Here is a 22,011-nt window from a genome sequence, read left to right as displayed (position 1 = left end):
TATCATGGCGACCGACTTGGAATCCGCCCATGAGAAGCCCGCCATATCGGACGACGCCCACCATGACCAACAATCTAGCGAGCCTGACCAGCAATCCAGCGAGCCTGACCAAACGGCAATTGAACAAGAGAAGAAGGACAATGTCGTCGACTGGGATGGGCCAGACGATCCCCAAAACCCGCGGAACTGGCCAGAATGGAAACGCTTGACCCAAGTCGTCCTCGCCAGCGCCTTCTTGCTCACTGCGTAAGCCAATTCCTGTACTCCTTTGGAGAAGCAAATCCTGTACTGACTGATGCGATGTACAGCAACCTCGCCGCGACAATGTTTGCACCTGGAGCTGCTGAGCTTGCGAAGGAGTTCCATATCACCAGTTCCACCGTTGTCACCCTCACTGTGTCCATTTACCTTTGCGGCTTCGCCATTGGGCCAATGCTCATTGCGCCGCTATCCGAACTGTACGGACGCCTTGTCATCTACCACACCTGCAATGTCATTTACATTGGCTTCATCATCGGATGTGCGCTGAGCAAAGACACCGCCATGTTTCTCGTTTTCCGATTCCTTGCCGGATGTGCTTCTTCGGGCCCGTTGACAGTTGGCGGAGGGACCGTCGCCGACGTCGTCCCGCCAGCTCAACGTGGAAGGGCAATGTCTCTTTTCTTCGTCGGACCACTTCTGGGACCAGTATGTGGCATTACCCCACGCAAACCGCCATGATGCTAACAATCCTACAAGGTATTGGGTCCAATTGTTGGTGGCTTTGTGTCCGAATCAATTGGCTGGCGATGGACTTTTTGGATCATCCTAATCCTGGTGAGTCGAGCACAACCTCTACTATTCTCAAGTCGCTAACGGTATCGACCTAGGCCGGAGTATCATTCGCCATATCAATCTTCTTCCTCCATGAGACCAACGCCGCCGTGCTGCTAGCATGGAAAGCTGCTCGCCTCCGGAAAGAAACTGGCAATGCTGCTCTGGTTTCCAAGATGGATCGAGGCCTGACCCCCCGCCAGCTATTCTTCCGCGCCATTTCTCGACCAACAAAGCTTCTCCTCCTGTCGCCAATCGTGCTCCTCCTTTCCCTCCTGTGCGCCTTCGTTTTCGGCCTCCTCTTTCTGCTGTTCACCACGTTTCCCACCGTCTTCGAGGAACAATACAACTTCTCCGCCGGCGTTTCTGGCTTGTCGTATCTCGGCGTTGGAATTGGAATGGGGGTCTCTCTCGCAGTCTTTGCCACTGTGAGCGACAAGCTGCAAAAGGCACGTGGAGATTCGGCAAAACCTGAAGGACACCTGAAGCCCATGATGTGGGTTATGCCCGCCGTGCCCGTCGGTATCTTCTGGTATGGCTGGGCAGCTGAGAAGCAAACTCATTGGATCGTGCCCATCATCGGCACCTTCTTCTTTGGATTCGGCTTTCTCTGGGTCATAATGCCAACCCAGCTCTACCTGGTGGATGCTTTTGGCCCTGAGGCTGCCGCCTCTGCTTTGGCTGCGAACGTGGTTATCCGACTTCTTTTTGCAGCTTTCATTCCTTTGGCTGGGCCGTCGTTGTATGCAGCCCTAGGACTTGGATGGGGGAATAGCGTCCTAGGCTTTATAGGCGTGGCTTTTCTTCCAGTGCCATTCTTGTTCTATCGTTACGGAGGGTGGCTTAGGGAGCGTTTTGTGGTGGTATTGTGATGGAGCCAACGGTACACCTGGAGTTTAATTCAGTAGGAGCCAACAGCTGGCTTAGGATGGCCCTACTTGAGGCGTTCAGTCTACTTGAAAAATAGAATGTCGCGCCTTTTCCCTTCTCTAAATCATCTCGGCGACACACTGGACAAGGTGGCGCAGGAACGTGGTCTTGTCAAAATAGGTAACCCACTCCTCGTGAAAATCGTCTTTCTTCCGGTTCCGAGTTGCAAAATCATGCAGGCTTAGTTGATTCAGCGGCCTCTCCTGTATATATCGTGTGCTCGTTGTAATTGGAAGTGCACGACTCGCTCATTAACCGCGCTACCTCGCCAGAACGCACTTCTCTGCAGGATATATGCTCTTTTGATAGGGGACGTCCTGTTGGATATCGGCGGTCTCCTTAATGATGGTCCTGCTGATATCGCTGACTTCACATTGCTCCTGTAATTCATCATGACGTCTCATCCTGACTAGCAAGCGTATATCATCCCAGCCCCTTCGATTCTCCGGCAGGTTATTATACATCAAGGTTATCTTACTCCAATTCACTTCGTTGAGCAACACAATGCTGAAGGCGCAACAGAAGAAAGTGTCGTGCACGTCGACGCTGATACTGGCGCTGAGAGTTGACCACCCTGACTCTCTGGAGACCATTCTAAGTGAAATTCTACTCTTGTTCCCTCCATCTTCAAGCCTCAGTCGGCCTTCTTTTGATCATAAGCCTAGCACCCTTTGGTGGGAACACGGCCTCGGCAACCCAGTAATTCGCCGGCCGTTGGTTGTTGTAGTTCGAAGGGAACTCGATGTCGTAGTGACCCAATACATACGCAATGATCATCTTCAACTCGAAGTCGATAAGAAAGCGACCTGGGCAGGCGTGCTTCCCGTGCCCGAAGGATAAATACTTCGGTCCCGTGGCCACGAAGGAAACTGGCGGTGGCGGTTCGTTTTTGCTCGCCGCCTCGTCTCGGAGACGCGAGAAGCGGAAGGGATCGAATTTCAGGGGATCGTCGATAGAATCGGCATCCGTCTGAGCCGCTTGACCGAGGAAGGAGATTATAGTGCCTTTGGGAAGACTGTATCCGCTGGGCGTCTTATAGCCCTCAACCATGACCTTGCGGAGGACGGCGCGACCACCAAACGACTGGAGCCGGAGAGTTTCACGAAGGACACTGTCTGATTTGACCATCTGGGCAACCTTGGCTTTGGTCCACTGGGTGTTGCTGCCGTTTTGGAGGAACCGGCGAGTCTCATCTCTAAGAATGGCGATTGTATTGAACTCGGCGGCGGAGCCAATGATATTCAGGAGCAGATTGGTTACCTGGATGCTTGTCTGGTGCATGGAGCCAAAATTGGTGGCAATGAGGCGCCGCGTCATGGAGTCGAGGTCGTTGAATTCTTCAGGACGGTGCTTCTCGGCAAAGCGGACCATCATCTGAAGGTGATCCTGCGGCTCGACGTGGTTGGGGTCGTCTCTGGCGCGCTTCAATGAGACTAGACGTTCTTTCCAGACTGGCGCAAAGAGTGTCTTCAGCCTGTGGACTTTGCTATGCAGGGTCCAGTTGATGGTCGTGCCAACGAGAGGTTGGAGGAGTCTTGGAGCGCCGCCAGTAACACCAGCATTTAGAACCAGACGGTCAATAATTTCCAACGACAGTCGAAGATATTCTTCATTCTGGCCTGTCTTGTATCAGCTTCCAGCCGATAATGTGCGGGGGGCCAGGGGAATCTAACAAAGCGGGAGACCAAGCGTAAAGCGGCTCGCGGCCTGAGCAACAACCATTCTCACGGTCTCGAAGAGGTCGATCTCCTTCCAGTTCTCCGTATCGGTACCAAAATGCTTATCGAAGGCGAACCCGAGCTCGCTGTTCAGCGCCGTGCAGATGTTCTCCAGCACGCGGTTTAGATCTGTCTTAACGAGCATGCCATGCCAGGCATCTGAGACGTAACGGTCGTCCCCCAATGCCCATCTCACTTGGTCAATTTCAACGAATGCGGCCGCAGGATCAAGTTCGTTCTCTGGCTGAGCCATCACCCAGCTCATGGTTTGAGGAGGCATGAGAACCTCGTGGCGAAAACCAATGCCAGGTATGACAACGGGCTTACCCTTCTTCAAATACTAAATTCTGATTAGCGTTTTCCATCCAAGGCCTATGTTGCATTAGCCGAACACACATTATCATATGCGTCGCGGAAGAGGTTCTGGCAGTCGGTGTAGTAGGCCAATCTCGTGCGAATGCTGAAGCGTCTTGCTCCAGCTGGCTCGCGAACCAGTGAAACTTCGGGAGGATATGGGACGCCGAGGATGTAGTGCTCAATCAGATACAGCAACATGATAGAACCCGAGACCGTGAGGACAAAGCCTAAGGGACTGGTCATATGGGGGGATAATTGTGACAAGGCCATCTTGGGAGCCTAGTGACAAGGAATGGACAGTGGATGAGGAGTGTAGACCCAACAGAAGAGTTCTGAGTTGCGCTAACCTTTGGCTGATCTTCTACGATACCTTACATCTAGCCCTACTTATACATCTGTCATCCGAGTGTCGTGATCTCCGTGATCTGGGACCCTCGGCTTCGGCCTGACCAGGGTCCCTCCTGAGTTCCTGTTGCCGGTGTTGCTTTGACCTTCTCGTGCCCCTTTAGAGTTCTCATATCACCGGGATGAATGCAAAAATTGGACAGCCTTAGGATCTCATTTATTGCTGTCGCCTGGACGTAAATAGATTAAAACCTTAAAGGGGTGGACATTTAAGATTTGGGTACTATTCTAGGTCCATTTTCTCTATTACTGCTCCACGTATTTGTATTCCTAATCATCAGGGGCCCATGGCGGGCGCAAACTGAACTTGTCGACCTCCACTTGTGACTGCACCCGGTATCACTGTCGCAGGCATTTCCCGAGTCAAAAAAGGCACCCTAGACCAAAGTTGTGAATGTGGGTGACAGCCTGCAGAGCGGGTTTGCGACTGTCTTATCAATCCGGACATAACTTGTACATAGCAATATGGAATGCCAGGCTTAGCCATATTTCAAAGCCCCTGGATTCATTCGCAAATGGCTGAGATCCGAGGGTCCCGGTTGGCTGGAGGGGGTAATTTGGAGATGTGGCGGAACCAGAGTAGTGCATTGAGGATGAAAATTAAGCTGGTACATGGTTCTTCCTGTTCGGTATCTGCTTTGGCCGAAGAATACTATGGCCGGCTTTCCCGGCAACATGGCGCCGTGAAGGAAAGGAAACGAGCACTAAACCATTTCAGGTCATTCATGCGAGGAAGACGGGTTTGACACACCTAGTAGTAAACCGCCGTAGACAACCGGTCGTGATTCACGACGGCTGCGGTAGAGAAAGTTAATGGACGCGCCACTTGCATCAAACACGATTCTATAGGGCAAAGATTTCGAGGAAGCCCTGGTCTGTCCAATGGGGACAGGCGTCTCGTTTGCCAAAATTACATTGCAATTGAGGGATTGATCTTAACCCCGGGAGTAAACAAAAGGCCTTTAACTATATCACCAGTTAGCCCACATAAGCCAACGGGTAGTCAGAAACTAATCTAACTTCTGTCTGCTCCCTCAAGGTGAGCAAGTTGCCGGCACAAGGTCAAAAAAACACAGTTTTATCCACAATTCAAGCATTTGTTACCCAATGCTGCCACGATAACCAAATATCAAGCCTTTCAACGGGTAGTCAGAAAGCGGAGACGACTGAGATGAATCCAGTCATCGGCCCCTTGCAAAGAAGCGGCAACTAATTTGGAGCCAATAGAATTCTACCCTCGCAATTGGTGCCAGAAACAGTTTAGCTCCTTAGTATAGGCACTCAACACCAGCTGACTGGCTAGAGGTTTTACAATATTATCTGGAATAAGAGCAATTGCTTGTGATATTTATTTTGCAATATGGAATATCTAGTATTATTACTATAAAGGATATTATTAAGAGGTTAGGGTGCTCTAGTATATATACCCAGAGGGGGGACTGGAAGCTTAACAGTATAAAAAAAAACCCAATAATAGTATTAATAATAATAAAGGATATTATAAAAAGCTTTAATTTGATATTTATCGTAAAAGAATTAAATATACTAAAAATATAAATTTTAATAAGTAAATATCTTTTAAGTAATTAAATAATATAGTTTTTATAATTAAGTTTACTTTTTAAATTAACAGTAAGCTTTTTTCTTATAGTTAATTAAAAAATAAATATATTTTTTAATTAAAACCTATTAAAGTTAATAGATAATCTTTTAAAAAAAGTTAAAGTAATTTAAAATATAAATTATAGTTAATATAAATATAATTAAGTATATTAACTTAGTAAAATTCTAATTTTACTATTTAAAAAAAATTAGGTAATAAACCTCTATAGCTATAACTATATTTCTATATCTTATAATATTTTATTACAAGTTAGGATCTATAATGCAGATATAACAGGTTATCCCTAATAAAAGCTTCTTAAGTAAAATTTGCCATATTAAAAATTAGTTATAATAGAATAAGTATCAGAAGGGAAGCTAGTCTCTTAATAATCGAAGACGTCAGTCTCCCTTATATCCTATTACTCGAAATAAGATTACTATCTTAAGGTTGTTAATAGCAGACAGCAAGGTCGTTGACTGCAGACAATAGGGTTGAATTCAGAGGGGTTGAATGGAAGCTTCAGGCAGAGACCGGTGGGCAATAACCTTATTGTTCAGCTACTGTTTCTTCTGGTGCTGGGTGTAGCACTTATTGTTTATTCCTACTGTTTGAGATTACTGTATGGCTTTGATCTATCTGATGATATTAAGTAGAGCTAAAAAAACCAAATAATATTTTATTACTGTAGACCAGTTAGTTAATACAGTGATTTTACAGAGAGAGAGAGTTGCAAGTCAAAAATGTTCCAAGAACTATAGCACTATTCGGCTCTTTCTGTCACCCAGGTGTCTGGGTCGTTGGCAGCTTTAGCACCCTTGGAAGGTGCGGCTTTCCAGGGCCACGTTAACTGGGCGTATTTCATACTTGGTTTGTGGCAGTTCCGACTCGAAATTCGTAATTGCTGCAAAACATGGTTCCCTCTACTTTCGTCTCATGCCTCTTCAATGCAGTACATCTTCCGGAACCTTCGACACAAATCCAACCCCTCCTTGCTGGCTTCTGACCTGGAGCAGATCCCGAACCCACGACTTTGTCTCTTCGCTTGCAATACTGGACTGCAAAACAGCCAGGGTCGGCCAAGACATGAAAAACACACGCAGTGCCGTCCCTGGTTCCCCCGCCGAGTGCTTGAAATTTCCGCCTAACTCGAAAACATTGCGTATCTGTTCGCAAATTTGGCCGACAACGACAGACTCCAGAGCAAAATCAACAAGAAAGGCAAAACTTCCGACGCGTGAGAAAAACATTTCAGTCAGGTGCAAGCGGGCGGCCAGGTACAAACTCTTGGCTATCGCAACACTGGTCTGAGTATCTGCCGCTAGTAAGCTGTTAAAGTACCCGGCCTCAGGGACGGAACCTTTTTCCAGGGCTGTGAGGGTTGCCACGCGCCCGAGCTCTCCGATGACATTGACAGTACGTTTGATCAGCTCTGCTGCGTTCACAGTCGACACTTGGGGGCTAGCAGAGGACACTGAAAGGCGAAGTTGTCCGATCAAGTCAACAGATTGTTGAATGACAGGCTCAACTTCAGGAAATCGAGCCAAGTCAGCCCGCGGATTCTTGAAGTCAGCGTCGAGTGAACTTGGATCAGTACGTGCAACGAAAATCTCAAGGAGCTGCACAAGGTAGAATAGTCAGATATCAACCAAAACAGAAGGCTATCGGAGTCCTTTGGATGCGAACTTACACGTACGTGCCAACGGAAGATAAAAAGTATCACGTCTGTCAGGTTATCAAGCTTATGCCTAATCCGATGTTGGAGAAGGGCAAGTGCGCCTTGAGAATGTGGATGGCAGTTCAAGTCGGCACTCTTTATCTCTGCCTCGGACTGTTGCTGAACTACAACGTTTTGAAATCAGCTTAGGATCAAGAGAGGAGAATGGTGCAATAAAAAGATACGGGAGTACTCACTTCGAAGAGGCCAAGCAAAAAGACGGATGCCAGGAGGGAGTCATTTCGCATCGATTCAGGCTCTCTGATCTGTCTCTGCAAGCCGGAAACCGCAACCCAATACGCCCTCTTCGCCTTGACTAAAAGCCCGTACTGGTTCAGACGGTTAGAAGAATTGGCCAAAGTCGCAGCGTTGAGGGCATGCAAGAAAGGGGCGGAAGGCCGGATGGAAGCGAGAAACGGGAGTGCTTCGAACACGCCCACACTGGAGTTGAAGCAATAGTCGTTGTACAGCAAGTAGACACAGGGTTCTTCAACGCTGACGTCAACAGCCCTGGGAATTGATGTAGGTACGGCGGCAGAGGGCAAGGCGGAAGAGGTCACCGCGCCCCTGTTGCGCTCTCTCTGGCGTTGACGCTTTTCGATCCTCAGCTGCACGTTCCCCGAGGCTTGTTCGTTTTGCTGACGATGCACTAGTTCCCAACTATCCGGATAGCCTGGACAACTTCGCTTCAGGCGTATGCATCGCCTACACGATGGGCGTTGGAGGTCACACTTAATTCTAAGTGAGACTTGGGTTACGTTTCCGATGGAATTCTGAATGGAGAATGACCTTACCTTAACTCGCCCCTCTTTGCAACTGAACCATCCCATCGACGGTCTCCCTGAGTTCACCATTCCGACTACTGGAGTTGTTGGCGGTACCACCAGCGACGAAATTCCCTCACCCCATGCAATAGTCATTTTCTTTTTTAAACGAGACTTTGCTGCTGACTCAGACGTTCTCCTTTTTGTTCCGCCGTATATTTCTAAGCTAGGCTAAAACTCTATTCTCGCCCAATATTTAAATCTTCAGGCAGCTGTTTAATCCAAGTTGTGCAGTTTTTCTTCCAAATGTACCTAAACTCTAGTATAAGGAAGCTTGAATTTCTATTACGTAAAAAGCAGTGTGCTGCTATTTAGTATATTAAAGGAGAGCCCTTATCAGAAGTCTATATAAACTAACTATTTTAAGAAATACACAGCCCTTAGCCAGTTAAGTCACCTCCCCCTGGCTCGCCAAGTCAAAACCTTATGTTCCTACTGCATGACACCAGTTGAAACATTCACACTGCGACCTTGTTCTTCTCAGAGACATCTTGAAACACAGCTTCAGTAAACTGCCACACCTTTTCCAAGGTACCGTCACTCAAGTAGCCCGAAAGCATAGGGTTTTCGGGACAAGCTTCTCCGTTACTGCTGAGCCTGAAAAAGGCTGTCTCGGTAGACTTGCGATTTTTGCCGTGAGGAGAGAAAAGGTCTGCAGTACTCACGTACAGTTGCCGCACTGCACACGTTCGGACAGACATCGTGAAGGGTGTCGCAAGGAACATTAACATGCGGATGATGGTGCTCAGTGGTTGGCCCATATTGGACATGATGCTTGTTTGCCTCACCACCCCGGGGTAGACGTGGACAAAAGAGACACCGGTGTTCAAGCGAGCCAGATGCTCGAGGGCCAACGAATTCATGGACATGGCCTGGCCAGAGCAGTTTTGGAGGCTGTAGTTATGCTGCATCTCCAGGTCGTCCTTAAAGATGCGCCCCTCGTTGCCCGCACCCAGGACAGAGACAACTCTAGCGAGCTCCCTGTTCTCGCTCGCTCTGTTGAGAAGGGGAAGGATATTGACGACGGCCCGCATTCTTGCGAAATACTGCAGACTGTACATCTTGTCAAGTCCCTCGGTGGTCTCTATGAATTTGGTCAGCACATCCCACTCTGATCTTGTACTGCGGCCCTGGAATCCGCAACACTACGACAAAACTAACCGACTCTTCCTTGAAGACTGAGGAAGCCAGCTGTCATAAAGAGAAGATTGATTTTGGTCTCCTTCTCAACGATCCTGCGGCAAACGTCGTCGACGTTGCGAAGTAATGCCAGGTCACTTTGAATAAAAGAGATCTTCGCCGCCGGATTCGAGGCCTCCAACTCTCGCACTAGAGCTGACGCGCGATGCTCATTCTGACCAACAATGTACAACGTAGGGCGTTGTGTTTGCCGCACTAGTTCACGGCAAGTAGCAGCTCCAATACCGCCGGTTGCTCCCACTGCTAAAGGTTAGTTGAAGGGAACGAGCGAGAGAAAAGCTCATGGAGCTCAACGCAGGAAAGAGACTAACGCATTACGGCAACAATCTCAGGGTGGGTGCTGCCCAAGTTGGAGTTGGTCTGACGGACGAGTTTGAGAGACGGCATTGTGGGTTAGAGAGTCGACTAAGGTGCGAGGTAGAGAGACTGTACCTTTGGTTGAATAGAAAATAACAGTATTGGGAGACTTGGACGGTGGCAGTCTGACACCCTGCCTAAATAGAGAAACTTGGATAGCAGCCAGGCACACCCGGCCCGGCCGGTCTTGTTTGAGACCCTCAAAGATGACTCTGAATCCTGTGCTCGGTGTCTGTCAAGGCTAACGCAAGATGTCCGTCCACCCCAGACATCGTCGGTACGGAGACCAGAAGCAGCTTGGCGTGTTGGAAGCTTAGTAAGGGAGAGCACTGGGGTTCGTTGTTTAGACATCTGCATTACCAATGGCTGCGTTGCGGCTCTATGAGGTTAGAATTGTGCTCAATGGCTGGGTGGAATTGGTCATTACCAAGCTTTTTCACACTAATCTCGAGCTCTCGGCAACTAATAACTACCTAGAATCGCATGGAGAGCCCAAAAGAGTGTAGCTTCTTGTTGCAAGGCTAACTGAGGGCTTTTGCACATGGGCCAAGCTATTTCAAACTAATCTCAAGCTCTCCGCAACCAATAACTGCCTAGGATCGCATGGGAAGCCCGAAATGGTGTAGCTTCTTCTTGCGAAGCTAATTGAGGCCTGCTAGTAGGCAGCTTGAGTATTTGCCGCCACCAATAGCAGATCGCCCTCGCTTGCTGAGCCTGAATTGGTTTAGTCCATTTTCCAATAAAACTCCTTATTTTCAACCGCCAAGTCTCCAACTGATACACGAAATTCCTGGCGCTTGGGAAGCGAAAGCGACGTGGCTGACGGTGGTAAATGAAATCTGTACCTAGGTGGAGGCTACGAAGCTTTTTTAAGGGGCTGCAAGCCATCCTGTTAGGAGACAAAACGAACTACTAGCCGTCCTCTGACGCGGACATCCTAGCCCTGTTATGCCGACTCTACCAGCGCTTCAGTGGAAACCTAACCTGGTGCTCCTACTTATCTTGCGTTGTCTGTGCCAATCCGCTATGCCAAGGCTGGCGAAGCGTCAGTCAATTGCGATTTGTAATGGTGATTTCACACTTTCGCCGACGGAGACTGCCGTCAAGTCGCCAGATCTCCAAGTCCACTCGAATATTTAATAAATGGCCAACATCGGCTCTAACAACTTCCTCTCCAACGCTTGACACGATCACTTCTTGCCCACCTTTCCCGGTTTCCCAACTTACTTGCCTACCCTTCTCTTCTCCTCTCCTCAACATGCCCTCCGGCCAATGTTTATGTGGCGCCGTCAAGATTGAGGTGTCAGGCGACCCTGTGGCCGTCGTACGCGAATGCCCTGCTCCGTACCTTGTCGTGAACCCATGATTAACCTTTTGCTACTAGGGTCTTTGCCACTGCCTTGACTGTCGGAAAACGTCCGGTAGTTCTCACGCCGTGAACTGGTTCGTCCCTGCGGACCTAATCGCGGTTGAGGGCTCGCCGAAGACGTTTACTAAAAAGAGCAACGCCGGCAACCTCATTACGAACAGCTTCTGCCCCGACTGTGGAACGACGCTGTTTCGCGAAGGCCCTGCTGCTCCGGGGATAAAGTTTGTCAAGGCCGGTGTCTTCAATGATCCCGAGGTCTTGAGTACAGTCAAACCTCAAGGGGAAATTTTCGTGTCCCGACGCCCGTCGTGGATGGCCCCTGTTGAGGGCGCTTCGCAGAAGCAGGAGATGACTGAGTGAAGAAGCGAGGGTGTCTGCGTTCTTGTAGGATCTGTCTGATCTAGACAAGGTAATCCTCAAGTAAGGGTGTTACGTTCAGTTTGCTGTATCTACAGGATAATTTTGAATGAAGCATAGCATCTACTGTCTCTGAACGCAACGTGGCCTGCTTTTCTCCGTTTGCTCCCCCATTCTCCTGTCTCCTTCGATCGGTGATCTTCATCATTTTGCCTTTCTCGCTCGCTTGGGTCGATCCTTAGTCACTGACGACACAGCTAAGGTTGATCGTTTGACCGGTAGCCTGGTAAAGTCATTTCCGTGCCACCGTGAGTCAAGGCGACTGAAAAGAGTGCGCCCTATCTTCTCGGTCACTGTCGCAATATAGTAGAACACAGTCAACGATTGAAAAAAGACATTCATTCGATAACTCGGCACATACCAAGTATTTCCTACGGAGATTCTTGATCTTCAGAAATGGTTTCGTGCATTAACAGAACAACGAAGCACGATACTATAAGCTGCGGGGCAGAAATATCCGTCAAAGAATGAGATAATGAAAGACAAGGAGAGACAAGCTGTTCTTTCCTGCAGTCCTGACGCACTCCGTCTCGAGGAATCCAGTCTCCCCTCCATCCAATTTTCATCGCTATTCTTGACGGTGAAGCTCACGCTGAGTTCTTCATGCACCTGGCCAATGGGGACAGTGACGTTCCTTGGCTCGCCACCTTCGTTGAAGACAAAGTGCATATTAAGTTTTAACTTTGGTACCAATTGGAGTCATTTGTATCTCCAATTGCACCTACACTATACTTCCAAATCTGTCCCGCTGAAGACCCTAATGTTTGTCGAGTCCAAATGTCGTACAACATTGTCTCCCCGATCTCGTTTTCTAAACCAGTAGTCCAATGCCGTCTCCCTTGATAACTGTAGCAACTCCAATTCTCGTCAGGCGCATTAATTCTGACGACAGCTTGGTGGCTCTTCATGAAGGCCCAGGCTTGTCAGGGGAATAAAGTAAATCCGCCCCACCGATCTAAACTAGGTACGGGAGCAATTGCCGTCCTGATTAACTTCAAGTTCGATCCAGATTTGCTTCACGCAAATGTTATTGGCCATGGTGAATACGGGGAGGCCATCTAGAGCTTGTTTTAATTGTAAAGAACGGAAAGTAAAGGTACGGGTCTGTCTCTGACTTTAGCTTACACATCCTCACCTCGAAGCAGTGCGATCAGCAGATGCCATCCTGCGGGCGTTGTATGCGTCTCCTCGGCCACTGTCCCGGCTATCCAGACCGGTGGCTCCTCACTCTCCGTCGTCAGGATGCCCACGCGGCTCAGCTCGTCAACACTAGGGTTGAAAGGAGCCGGAGCCGGAGAGCTGAGCAGGCGGGCCTCATAGACATGCCCGTCGTCAGGACGTTGGATTTCAGCGCTGAGACTATGAGCGTCCATAAGTTCTTTGCAGACTACACCGCTCAATCAGGCGTCGCGTTCCTGGAGCTCTTAGCAGATAAGTACACCTTGCCGTCAATGCCATGCCTCTCTGCCGCCTTAGAAGCCACTGCTATGGCGAGCTCGTCGCGTCAGCTCCGTCAGTCGGGTCTGATGACCCGCACGAGACAGGCTTATAGCAAGGCCATAAGCGGGATACGACATGCCATGCAGGATGAGTCCTTGATCAAGGAAGACTCCGTACTCCTATCGCTGTTTGTACTTGGTCTTTTCCAGGTACGGGCCGTTCGCTTATGTCTGTATCTTTCCTCATACTCACTTGTGGCAGACCGTTGCAGCAGAGTTCGCACCTCAACAAAATCCAACAACCGAGCCAGGATGTCACCCCCATGCCCGCGGTGCTCTAGCGCTATTTCAATATCGAGCAAAGCATCAGTTGGTGAATTCACTAGACCGAGGATTGTTGGCGTTATTTTGGGAAATTAGAGTGCGATAACCCAAAAGTCCGCCATCCTGTGCATCGCTGACGCCCTCATCATCGCATGCAGCTAATGGATTTCTTCACGACACCCCGCGAGATCCCACCTCTGTGGTTTGAGCTTGATCTTTTCATCGATTCTCTTGAGGACGGCCCTAATTTGGACCCTCTAATTCGACGAGCTGTAGATTTTAAAGTCCTATTCTTGTCCCTGGATCTGGGACTGTCAGTACCTGAGATTGGAAGAATTCACGGCATCCAATTCCCTGAACTCATCCGGTCCGGTTTGTCCCTGGCTCAAAGCTTGGATGAAGAGGCCAGAAGGATTGTCTATGTCGACGGAGTTGGCGTACCCTCCGTCGCTTTCAACGGGTTCATTGCCATATCGTGCGCGACCAACGCCGCCATCGCAAGGTGCCTCTACCTAACCGTGCGACTACATGTCTTGGAGATACTATCTGAAGCGGCTGATGCACTTCATTTCCACTCGAGCCCCAGCCGACCACATGCTGCTGTGTGCACAGAGCAGTTGCTGAGGGAGATAACATCGGCACTTAATGCAGCACCGTCTCGCACGGAGGGACAAGTCAGTAAAGAGCCAGGAATAGGATTTCGAGCATATTCCCTCTACTGGCCGATGACGGCAGTGCTTCGATCCAAGTTGGCCAACGAAGCCACCCGGGCTTGGGTGCGCGAGAAGCTCCTAGAGATCGGCACCGCCGGCGGGTTCGGCCTCGCCGTCACGGCGGGGGAAAAAATGGAAAGATAGGTCGGAAATGAGTCTCTAAATGATAAGGGGGGAAGGGACAAAATAGCCAAGTTATGTGTGTTTGGGCCGCATCCGGTTTGGCAATGGTCCCGAGGCCTGGACGGTGTGAACTGATCTGTAATAGGCGCTGGTAGTGGTGAACGCAGTATTACAATGGCGGCAATCCCTGACTTGTCAGTGGAAATTGAGAGCCAATCTATTCAGCCCATCGCAGACAGAACCCGAAATGGTTTAGAGCAACTCAGTGGGAGTCCGTGGGTGGACGTTATGAGAGAAGCAGTTTGGATGTCTGTATAAAACCAGAATGTCGCATTCAGGATTGACCATGTAAAAGGAAATGCGCACTGGTGCAGGTAATGCAATTAACTATATCCCGTGTGATATAGGATGTTGTTGGGAAGCTCTCGATTTCCATTCCTCGTCAAACTTCTCACTCTTCGATTCCGGCGGCGTCTTGTTCACAGCTTCAGCCCTCCTCAACATTTCATTTCCGCCGTCGCACATTATGACTTCGGCTTCGTGTCTCTATCGTAGCGTAAGATCGCCATCAAGGGTCAGCTAATGGCGGCTCCAAGTAGACTCGCTCCAGCTGACTTCAGGACCACGGACCGGTGGAACAATGCTAAAGACACGCAGGCCCTCTGCTACTGCTTTGACTGCCGCAAGGCCTCAGGCAGTGCCTCTTCCATATAGTATAATTAGAAGAAGCTCGCTAGAGGTTGAAGCTGTGGCAAAATCAAGTCCGTTGCTTGCTGTCTCATTTGTGGCATGCCGCGGGCATTGCTTCGAACACAGCGAGACTTCAGTCTCCATCTTAGGCTCATTAGCGAGTTCTCACAGAACCGGGCAGAAACAGAACGTATATGACGTTTATCTTTGGGTTGGTACATAGTGATACAGACTGAGAACCTTTCCGTCCCGCGTGTCATCAGCACCTGAGCAGGGAAATCGAGATTGTACCTGAGGCTTCAACAAAGACATAATATTATCACAGGATCTGCACCAAAGTTGGCCTTTGTATGTTTTTTGCCCTTACGCAGCCTCTAATCGCTTATTAACTTGGAAGTTTTCGTCACTATTTCCTATAGATAACGTTAGAGCTGCTTCCTGCGAGGCTATGTTTCTGAAAAGTAAGTTAGGCTAAGATGAAGACGAAGATACGGATGAATGCCCCTGAATCCCTCAGCACAAGCGACTTACATCATATGAGACCGGGCGATGTGCACCCTATATCTCAAACTCAGCTTGTGATACTTACATATGACCTTTACTATCCAATAACAATTATTTACTGTCCCGATAGCAACACTTGTATAAATATCCTCAGTTTCCTTACTACCAAAACTAGAACCACGAGGCCCACCAAGGCAATTCTGCCGTATTATAATCTGGAATGTGCTCTGGCCATAGTATACGCTCACTACCTTCAGGATCCTTTCGACGATCAGCCAAGCCCCAGCTTGACCAAATAGTATGATCACGGACTGCGTTACGGCTGGGCTGGCGGCTCCGGAACTCGGCTTCTCGGGCATCAAACATACTTTTCAAGTCATGTAGTTCCATCGTGATCCAGTTATAAGCCCACTTCCACTCAAGGTCTTGCATATCAGGAATATACAAGCCAGTGAACTCGTCTCTTTTCTCGTCGTAGGTGACCATGCCCTGTTCAAGTGTAGCAACAATACGATTCTTGGCGTCTTTCTGCATCTGATCGAAATGATCTAGCAAGGAAGTGACCCGGGCAGCCCGGCCTAGCATATCGGTGATACGTCGAAGGGCAACCTCGGCGAGAAATGGTCGAACCATGGCCACCCGTCGAATGGCGCCCAGGACGCGATCGTGATGCAGCGGGTCCACGGCCGGGTCGGTAGCTACAACGTCGGCATCCAGGACCCCGGCCTGGTCGATTCGTTCCAGAACTCGCTCGAGAAGCACCTTGATTGTCGTCAAATTGGCTGCATACAAGTTGAATTGGCCAAAGAGGGGCTACCATGGCTCGCGGCGTTTGGAGCGGGCGGCCTCATCGTAGATGGTCACATTGAGCTCGATGCTGAGTTTTCTAATGAGGGCACCGGCAATAGTATGGGCGGTCTTATTAGACCGTTGGAGTGTGGCGTAGTGGTGGATGGGCATGATGGAGGGTGGGCGGGGAGCAAACGATGCAGATGAGGATGATGATGGAGCCAAGGCAGAAGAGGCAGGAGAGGCAGAAGAAGCCTGCTCAGTACTGATATGTCGTGCCTGCATCGCGGATCGCCAGGCTTCGATAAACTCAGCCGGGATATCTGCATTGTCTTCGTATCGGGGCGGCGTGGTCGATGATGATGATGATGATGATGATGATGACGATATCGGCGTTGCTGTTTCCTTGGCCGTGACCTCGAACGGCCCATACAAAGCCGCTATTCGCTCAGAATCAGTACCCCACGACGTAGTCTTGTTCACATGACGCTGCTCTTCAAAGAGATTTTGCAGGAAGAATAGGTACTTCGCAGCCTCGCCCTGGGTATGTTCCAGCGGACTGGCCCCTAATCCGAATGCGAACCAATGGAACATAGTGAGCCGGGAGGTGCTTTTGTAGATGTCGCGACAGAGGTGGTAGAGAGGCGGGTCGAGGTTGGAGATGAACTCGGTGTATTCCGGGCGCTGAGTTGGTGTCGGATGGCCTCGGGTGCCTGATTCCGGAGGCATGCCGTGCACCGTAGAGGCTACATCATCAAGCATCCATTCGTAATGCGTCGTCGAGAAGGTCAGCAGCGCATCATGGGGCGGCAGGAAGGATCCCGCCGACGTGGCCCAACGAAACTGGCTGCTTGAGCCATTGGTGAAGTAGAAGCTCGGCGGCCCATGATCTGCAATTTCCCCCAGGTCGTGGCAAGTCGAAAAGATGATGTGATGGAGTTCATATGCGAAAACTAGCTCCGGCACATAGGTCCCCGTGCTTGTCGTCTCCCACGGGCGATAGCGCATCAAGAGGCTGTCATTGCGCAGGGAGGCCGAGTCCCAGTCGCTGCTGTTGTAGCCGTCACTGAAGCCTCCTCGGTCGAAATCGTCAAAGTCGGTGCCGTCGGGTAGGCGCATGCCAGGCTGGCCGTGCCACATGAAGGGCTCGGTTGTGGTATCTCCAAACCAAGAGATGCGTGCAAGGTTGGAAAGTCCAAGTTGAATCTGAAGGGCCTCGGTTGACCAGTTGACGGGCGCAAGGCGGTCGAGGAGGCGGGAAGCATTTGCCGTGGTATTGGGAGCCGTATTGGGAGCCGTATTGGGAGGAGCCATGAAAAAGAAGACAACGACAAGGTGGCTAATTTCGAAGACGATCATAATGGCCACAACGGTGACCGTGACCATGGCCAAGACTGTCCATGCGTCTCTTGCAGGAGAGTGACCGATTGCGGAGGCGTTTCTTCTTGCGGGAGGTCTAAGAGCAAGTCCAGCGGCTCTGGACGAGGGCCATTGCGTTGGCGTCGCCGTGCGAAGGCGCTGGCTACGGCGGGGAGGTGTCATGATGGCTTCACCAAGAGAGAGATGGTATGGGACAGAATTGCTGAGGATGGAGAGCGGAAACAGAGGCAAGAGACGACTGGCCTTCGAGAAGGAGGATGCAGCTCCAGCGTATGAAATTGGCGGGAGCCTGCATGTTGTGTGGCTGAACTATTGAGAATCTACGACTTATTGTTGTTCTTTGTTTGTCAGTTATCATGACAGCCATGTGACCCACACGGCACGGGGAGGGATCCGGTCCGGCCGGGATGACTAAGCACTTAAGAGGGATACTTGATGAACTATTATTGTTTTAATTAAATTTAGTATTATCTTACGTGAACTATAAATAACGAGTCATCATATTATAACTCTCCTTGAAAGTAATACCTTCACTAAGTAGCTGCCGGAGCGTGGCGTATTGTGGCTTGCTACCCTAGATACAATAACATAATCATCTTTAACTCTGAGTTATGGACGTTGTTCCAATAAATACATATCTAATTAACTATAGTCCCACTTATTCAGAAAGAGAGATATTATCGACACCGTTTGAGGGCAAAGTGATAGAGAATGCACACTATGTAGATTCCCTGTCTGTGATCTGCTCCCACCCACCATAAGTTAGTTGTTATAGCACAACCTTTTACCCACCCTCACTACGCCGTTCTGACACATCCAGTGCCAGGTGTGGAGGCAATAGTATTTTAACAAGTTGCTAGAATAGATTAGGGGGACAAGAAGTTTAAACAGGCAACGTAAAGAGCTTGTTTTGCTCAAAATTGACCGGTCCTGGGAAATTGACTGCCAGCAGTGTCGGGTATTGTGTTAGGTGAGAATGTCTCCCTCTCTTTTAATGCCTACGGATCCGGATTTGACAGACTATGGTTGGCATCTGTACATTCCCCGCTGGCTGGGTCTGTCGAGGGACTAGCCCTTGTGCCCCTTTGTCAAACATTTCGTCCAGCGTTACTCTTGCCTAGCAGGGAATTATTACTCTACTTGAGGTTGAGTCAGGCTATATCCGGTATTTGAATATCTTGCAGATTCTTGAAAGCACATATGTATTCGATCAGACTCTAGAATTAATCGACCATCTCCCCAAGGTAGAGATACTCGATGGCGGTCAACGGAATTTTACTAGAAAAGTTGCTCTGGTCTCTGGAGCTGGAAATCACCTCAATGGGGCCAGCCACATCATCTGACTTTATGCCTACGAATCCTGGAAACAGCGGTCAAGACAGCTCGACGAGCATTCGTGGATGATAAGAATTGGGAGGTGAAACGTGACATTCATTATTTAAACTAACTTTTATTTCGTTGCATCATCAGTGGGTATAACTCTCTTAAAACACTCTCCTCCCACCAGGGCAAGTATACCCTTCTACACCAAGCCGCGAGCTCCCTCACCCGGCAACAATCTTGAATATATCCTGGATACTCTGCGTGGTCCCAAACTCCCGCTCCGTCCACAGTATCGTCTTCTGGCCCTCACGCGTCGAAAGGACTAGAGACCACTTATGCCCCTGCACCACCACACCAGGAAGGAACGGCAGTTGATCGAGCCGCGCCTCAGCCCGCTTGACAAGTTCTATCTGCTCCAGCGGCGACTTGGATACTCGCCCATCTTGACTCGACAGCCGCACAGCCGTTGCGAGAAAGTTCCACTGCGCTGCATGCCAGGATCCCATCTGCAGGTTCGCACTGTCGATGTCCTTGCTCGGCTTCTTAGTCTCGATGCTCAGGGCGATGGGGCGCAACTGCAGCGGCGCGAAGTACGGCCGAGGAATAATATAAACCCGGCCCCACCATTTGTTAGGGATAAACAACGCAGTCTTCTAAGTCTCTATAGTTAAGGCAGAGGGCTCTGAATAGCCAGAGAGGTGGCTGGACGGAGTGGCCAGAATGAGAAACTCCGCATCAATCGGCCCGGGCTGTGCCTCAATCCCCCGTTGATCCGCTTTCGCTTGACCGGCTGCAGCCACAGTGGACTCTTGTAGGCAGAGCACATGCTTAACAGGGGCCTAATGCCGGGTAGCTGACCATGTGGCCGTAGAGATACAGGCTTATCGGGCGTTCAGTGACACTTGTGACAGACTAACAAATGTAGGCGAGGAAAGCTAAGAAGGCGCTTGTCCAGCTCCCCAAGTCACTCAGCGGGTCGAGAGGGGAATTGCAGCAGGGCAGTGATGGGACCGGATGGCGAACTATTGGCTGTAGTATCTTGCTTCAGTTGTAGGTAAGATGGAAAGTAAAAAGCTATAGCTGAAGCTGGAGCTGAAATAAAATGGCAGTTTGGTTCTTGGAGGCTTTGCAGAGAGGGAGATATAAGTACTGAATAATTGGAGTGCCAAGAACACTATCTGGATGAAAAATATCTACAGCAACGAGGACACTGCCACAAATTACCGTATCCCAGGCTGGTGAGGCTCTGCTGGCATAAGGAGCAGGCCGGAAGCCGGCTTCTGGCCGCTCCATACAACGCCCCCATCTGGACGGCAAGAATAAGCGCATCGGTTGAAACTGAGTCTTCAGAGCTGCTGCTGGTTGTTGCCACAGCGCTCTTTTCGGTTTCAAGGTCGTCAACCTTGCTCCGCAGTTTCCGTATCTCGTCGTTCTGTCTGTCTCGCTCGCCGTCTTGCTTGTTTTGGAGCTCCTGCAGGGCTCTGTTGGCCTCCCGGGTCGCCGACTCCATCCTCGCCGAGTGCTCAGACCGGACGGCGCTGATTTCGCTGCGGTTCCGCGATTCGAGATCTTTCATCTCGGTGCTGTGAGACTTCTCTATCTTGGCAATTGCCTGAGCGCCCTCAGACTTGACATCGGAGATCCGACTCGCGTGATCTCTTTGCATGCTATTCATCCTCTCGCGGTTCTCCTGCTGGGATCTCTCCAACTTGCGATTGTGCTCCGCCCTTTGCGCCTCGAGGTCTTGCTTGTTTTCGAGCTGCACCCGTCGGACCTTGTTCTCCAGTAGCTGGACCTTGGCTTCTTGCACCTTCTGGATGTCGGCGAGGGCACGAGCGTGGGCTTGCTCCAGGTCCTGTTTCAAAGCCTCGTTGCCTAACAGGTGCATTAGCACGCACCAGTGTGATGTTGCCTGGGGATACTCACTCTCTTTGCTCGCGCGCTCCATCTCTTCTTTGACTGCTTGCAAGTTTTCCTGGTGCCTCTTCTCTAGCTTGATCATCTCCTCATGCACGAAGGTGCCGGCGTCGGTCTCCGCGAGAGGTTTTTGCTCGAGGACGAGTTGCTCTTGTATCTTCAGGGCAACAGGGTTGTTCGGTAGCAGCCTGCGGACAATAGCCTCTGCCACCTCCGACTGATTATTGTACCTGTCAGCTGTTAGCATGAATGGACCTAGGATACACGGCTGCATGCTAACCTGTCCGTGGTAGCGCCCTGAGAGATCATAGTGCCCCAAAAAGTTCCTTGGGACTTCAACTCTGCCTCTCGGGCAATGGCAATCTCTGGTTCGCAAACCTCCCACCAGCTCGTAACAAGCATCACATTCGACAGGTTCTCCTCGCCACAGAGCTTTCGAAATAATGTTAGGTTTCGAAGTGAGGCATGTGTCATGCGGACGTCGGTTATCCTGTGCAGATAAATGATGCCAGACAGCAGCGTCCCAGCAACGAAGGTTTTTTCCATCCAGTCTGCCAATGATTGCAGCACTTCGGCGTCGGTTCGGGTGGTGTCATCGAAGCCCGGCGTATCGACAAGTGTCACGGCATGAGCATCTATGGTGCAGTGCACCTCCTCTGGGTCGTATGTTTCTGTTGGAAAATGGCCGAAGGGCTCAGTTACCCCTCTAATCGCGTTGAAAGGGCCATGAACCACTCACCTGAATAGAGACCATGGCCAACCTTGACTTTCTTACCACTCAGCCGCTGGATGAAGGTCGACTTTCCTGTGCCGGTCATGCCGCATACAGCAATCATAATACGACCGCCGGCTGACTGTTTGTTGCCTGCCCCAATACCCACCTCTTGGAGTGAAGGCGTGGCAGGATTCTGAATTCGCATGGTGTTTGGATAGAAGGCGGCCGCTCGACTTCGCTGGATCTCGTCAAGACGCGCAGCGGCAAATCCTGATTGAGGTGTACGGGGATTCATTACCGAGTTCTGGCAGTTAAGATAATTGGCTGATCAGGAATCAATGCGTTGCTTGCGTGGTTGAGAAAATCGATGCAGGTCAGGCTCTC

General features: G+C 50.1%; 9 protein-coding genes across 9 annotated transcripts; 3 read left to right on the top strand and 6 right to left on the bottom strand.

Annotated features, from left to right (window-relative positions):
- Nucleotides 1-4: 4 nt before the first annotated feature.
- BGZ61DRAFT_402073 (major facilitator superfamily domain-containing protein) lies at nt 5-1,734 on the top strand (the record flags this gene model as incomplete). The annotated part of the gene is made up of 4 exons (XM_046243075.1): nt 5-246; nt 309-687; nt 739-816; nt 870-1,734. The coding sequence occupies 4 exons, from the start codon at nt 5-7 to the stop codon at nt 1,683-1,685; spliced, it is 1,515 nt and encodes a 504-aa protein (XP_046096977.1). The 3' UTR covers nt 1,686-1,734.
- Nucleotides 1,735-2,370: 636 nt separating this feature from the next.
- BGZ61DRAFT_539172 (cytochrome P450) lies at nt 2,371-4,088 on the bottom strand (the record flags this gene model as incomplete). The annotated part of the gene is made up of 3 exons (XM_046254757.1): nt 2,371-3,362; nt 3,417-3,801; nt 3,858-4,088. The coding sequence occupies 3 exons, from the start codon at nt 4,086-4,088 to the stop codon at nt 2,371-2,373; spliced, it is 1,608 nt and encodes a 535-aa protein (XP_046096976.1).
- A 2,682-nt stretch (nt 4,089-6,770) lies between these two features.
- On the bottom strand, nt 6,771-8,397 carry BGZ61DRAFT_367556 (uncharacterized protein; the record flags this gene model as incomplete). Its single annotated transcript, XM_046241800.1, has 4 exons — nt 6,771-7,445; nt 7,550-7,605; nt 7,737-8,274; nt 8,338-8,397. 4 exons carry the CDS (start codon nt 8,395-8,397, stop codon nt 6,771-6,773), a joined length of 1,329 nt encoding a protein of 442 aa, XP_046096975.1.
- Nucleotides 8,398-8,825: 428 nt separating this feature from the next.
- On the bottom strand, nt 8,826-9,954 carry BGZ61DRAFT_484924 (uncharacterized protein; the record flags this gene model as incomplete). The annotated part of the gene is made up of 3 exons (XM_046249657.1): nt 8,826-9,451; nt 9,529-9,807; nt 9,879-9,954. The coding sequence occupies 3 exons, from the start codon at nt 9,952-9,954 to the stop codon at nt 8,826-8,828; spliced, it is 981 nt and encodes a 326-aa protein (XP_046096974.1).
- Nucleotides 9,955-11,182: 1,228 nt separating this feature from the next.
- BGZ61DRAFT_367548 (Mss4-like protein) lies at nt 11,183-11,653 on the top strand (the record flags this gene model as incomplete). The annotated part of the gene is made up of 2 exons (XM_046241798.1): nt 11,183-11,248; nt 11,309-11,653. The coding sequence occupies 2 exons, from the start codon at nt 11,183-11,185 to the stop codon at nt 11,651-11,653; spliced, it is 411 nt and encodes a 136-aa protein (XP_046096973.1).
- Nucleotides 11,654-12,746: 1,093 nt separating this feature from the next.
- Nucleotides 12,747-14,664, top strand: BGZ61DRAFT_431832 (uncharacterized protein; the record flags this gene model as incomplete). Its single annotated transcript, XM_046243867.1, has 4 exons — nt 12,747-12,806; nt 12,856-13,359; nt 13,412-13,570; nt 13,632-14,664. 4 exons carry the CDS (start codon nt 12,747-12,749, stop codon nt 14,328-14,330), a joined length of 1,422 nt encoding a protein of 473 aa, XP_046096972.1. The 3' UTR covers nt 14,331-14,664.
- A 1,010-nt stretch (nt 14,665-15,674) lies between these two features.
- On the bottom strand, nt 15,675-17,834 carry BGZ61DRAFT_539168 (uncharacterized protein; the record flags this gene model as incomplete). The annotated part of the gene is made up of 2 exons (XM_046254756.1): nt 15,675-16,316; nt 16,368-17,834. The coding sequence occupies 2 exons, from the start codon at nt 17,832-17,834 to the stop codon at nt 15,675-15,677; spliced, it is 2,109 nt and encodes a 702-aa protein (XP_046096971.1).
- A 1,319-nt stretch (nt 17,835-19,153) lies between these two features.
- Nucleotides 19,154-19,549, bottom strand: BGZ61DRAFT_462672 (uncharacterized protein). Its single transcript, XM_046247334.1, has one exon. It carries the CDS (start codon nt 19,499-19,501, stop codon nt 19,217-19,219), a length of 285 nt encoding a protein of 94 aa, XP_046096970.1. The 5' UTR covers nt 19,502-19,549; the 3' UTR covers nt 19,154-19,216.
- Nucleotides 19,550-20,940: 1,391 nt separating this feature from the next.
- BGZ61DRAFT_367387 (P-loop containing nucleoside triphosphate hydrolase protein) lies at nt 20,941-21,748 on the bottom strand (the record flags this gene model as incomplete). Its single annotated transcript, XM_046241782.1, has 3 exons — nt 20,941-21,142; nt 21,193-21,583; nt 21,652-21,748. Coding segments are annotated over 3 exons (690 nt in total), but the record flags the coding sequence as incomplete, so codon positions are not given.
- Nucleotides 21,749-22,011: the final 263 nt, after the last annotated feature.

This window comes from Ilyonectria robusta, assembly GCF_021365365.1.
Source record: "Ilyonectria robusta strain PMI_751 chromosome Unknown BGZ61scaffold_32, whole genome shotgun sequence".
Classification (NCBI taxonomy): domain Eukaryota; kingdom Fungi; phylum Ascomycota; class Sordariomycetes; order Hypocreales; family Nectriaceae; genus Ilyonectria; species Ilyonectria robusta.
The sequence above is the reverse complement of the archived record's forward strand: the minus strand, read 5'-3'. Positions and strand labels throughout refer to the sequence as shown.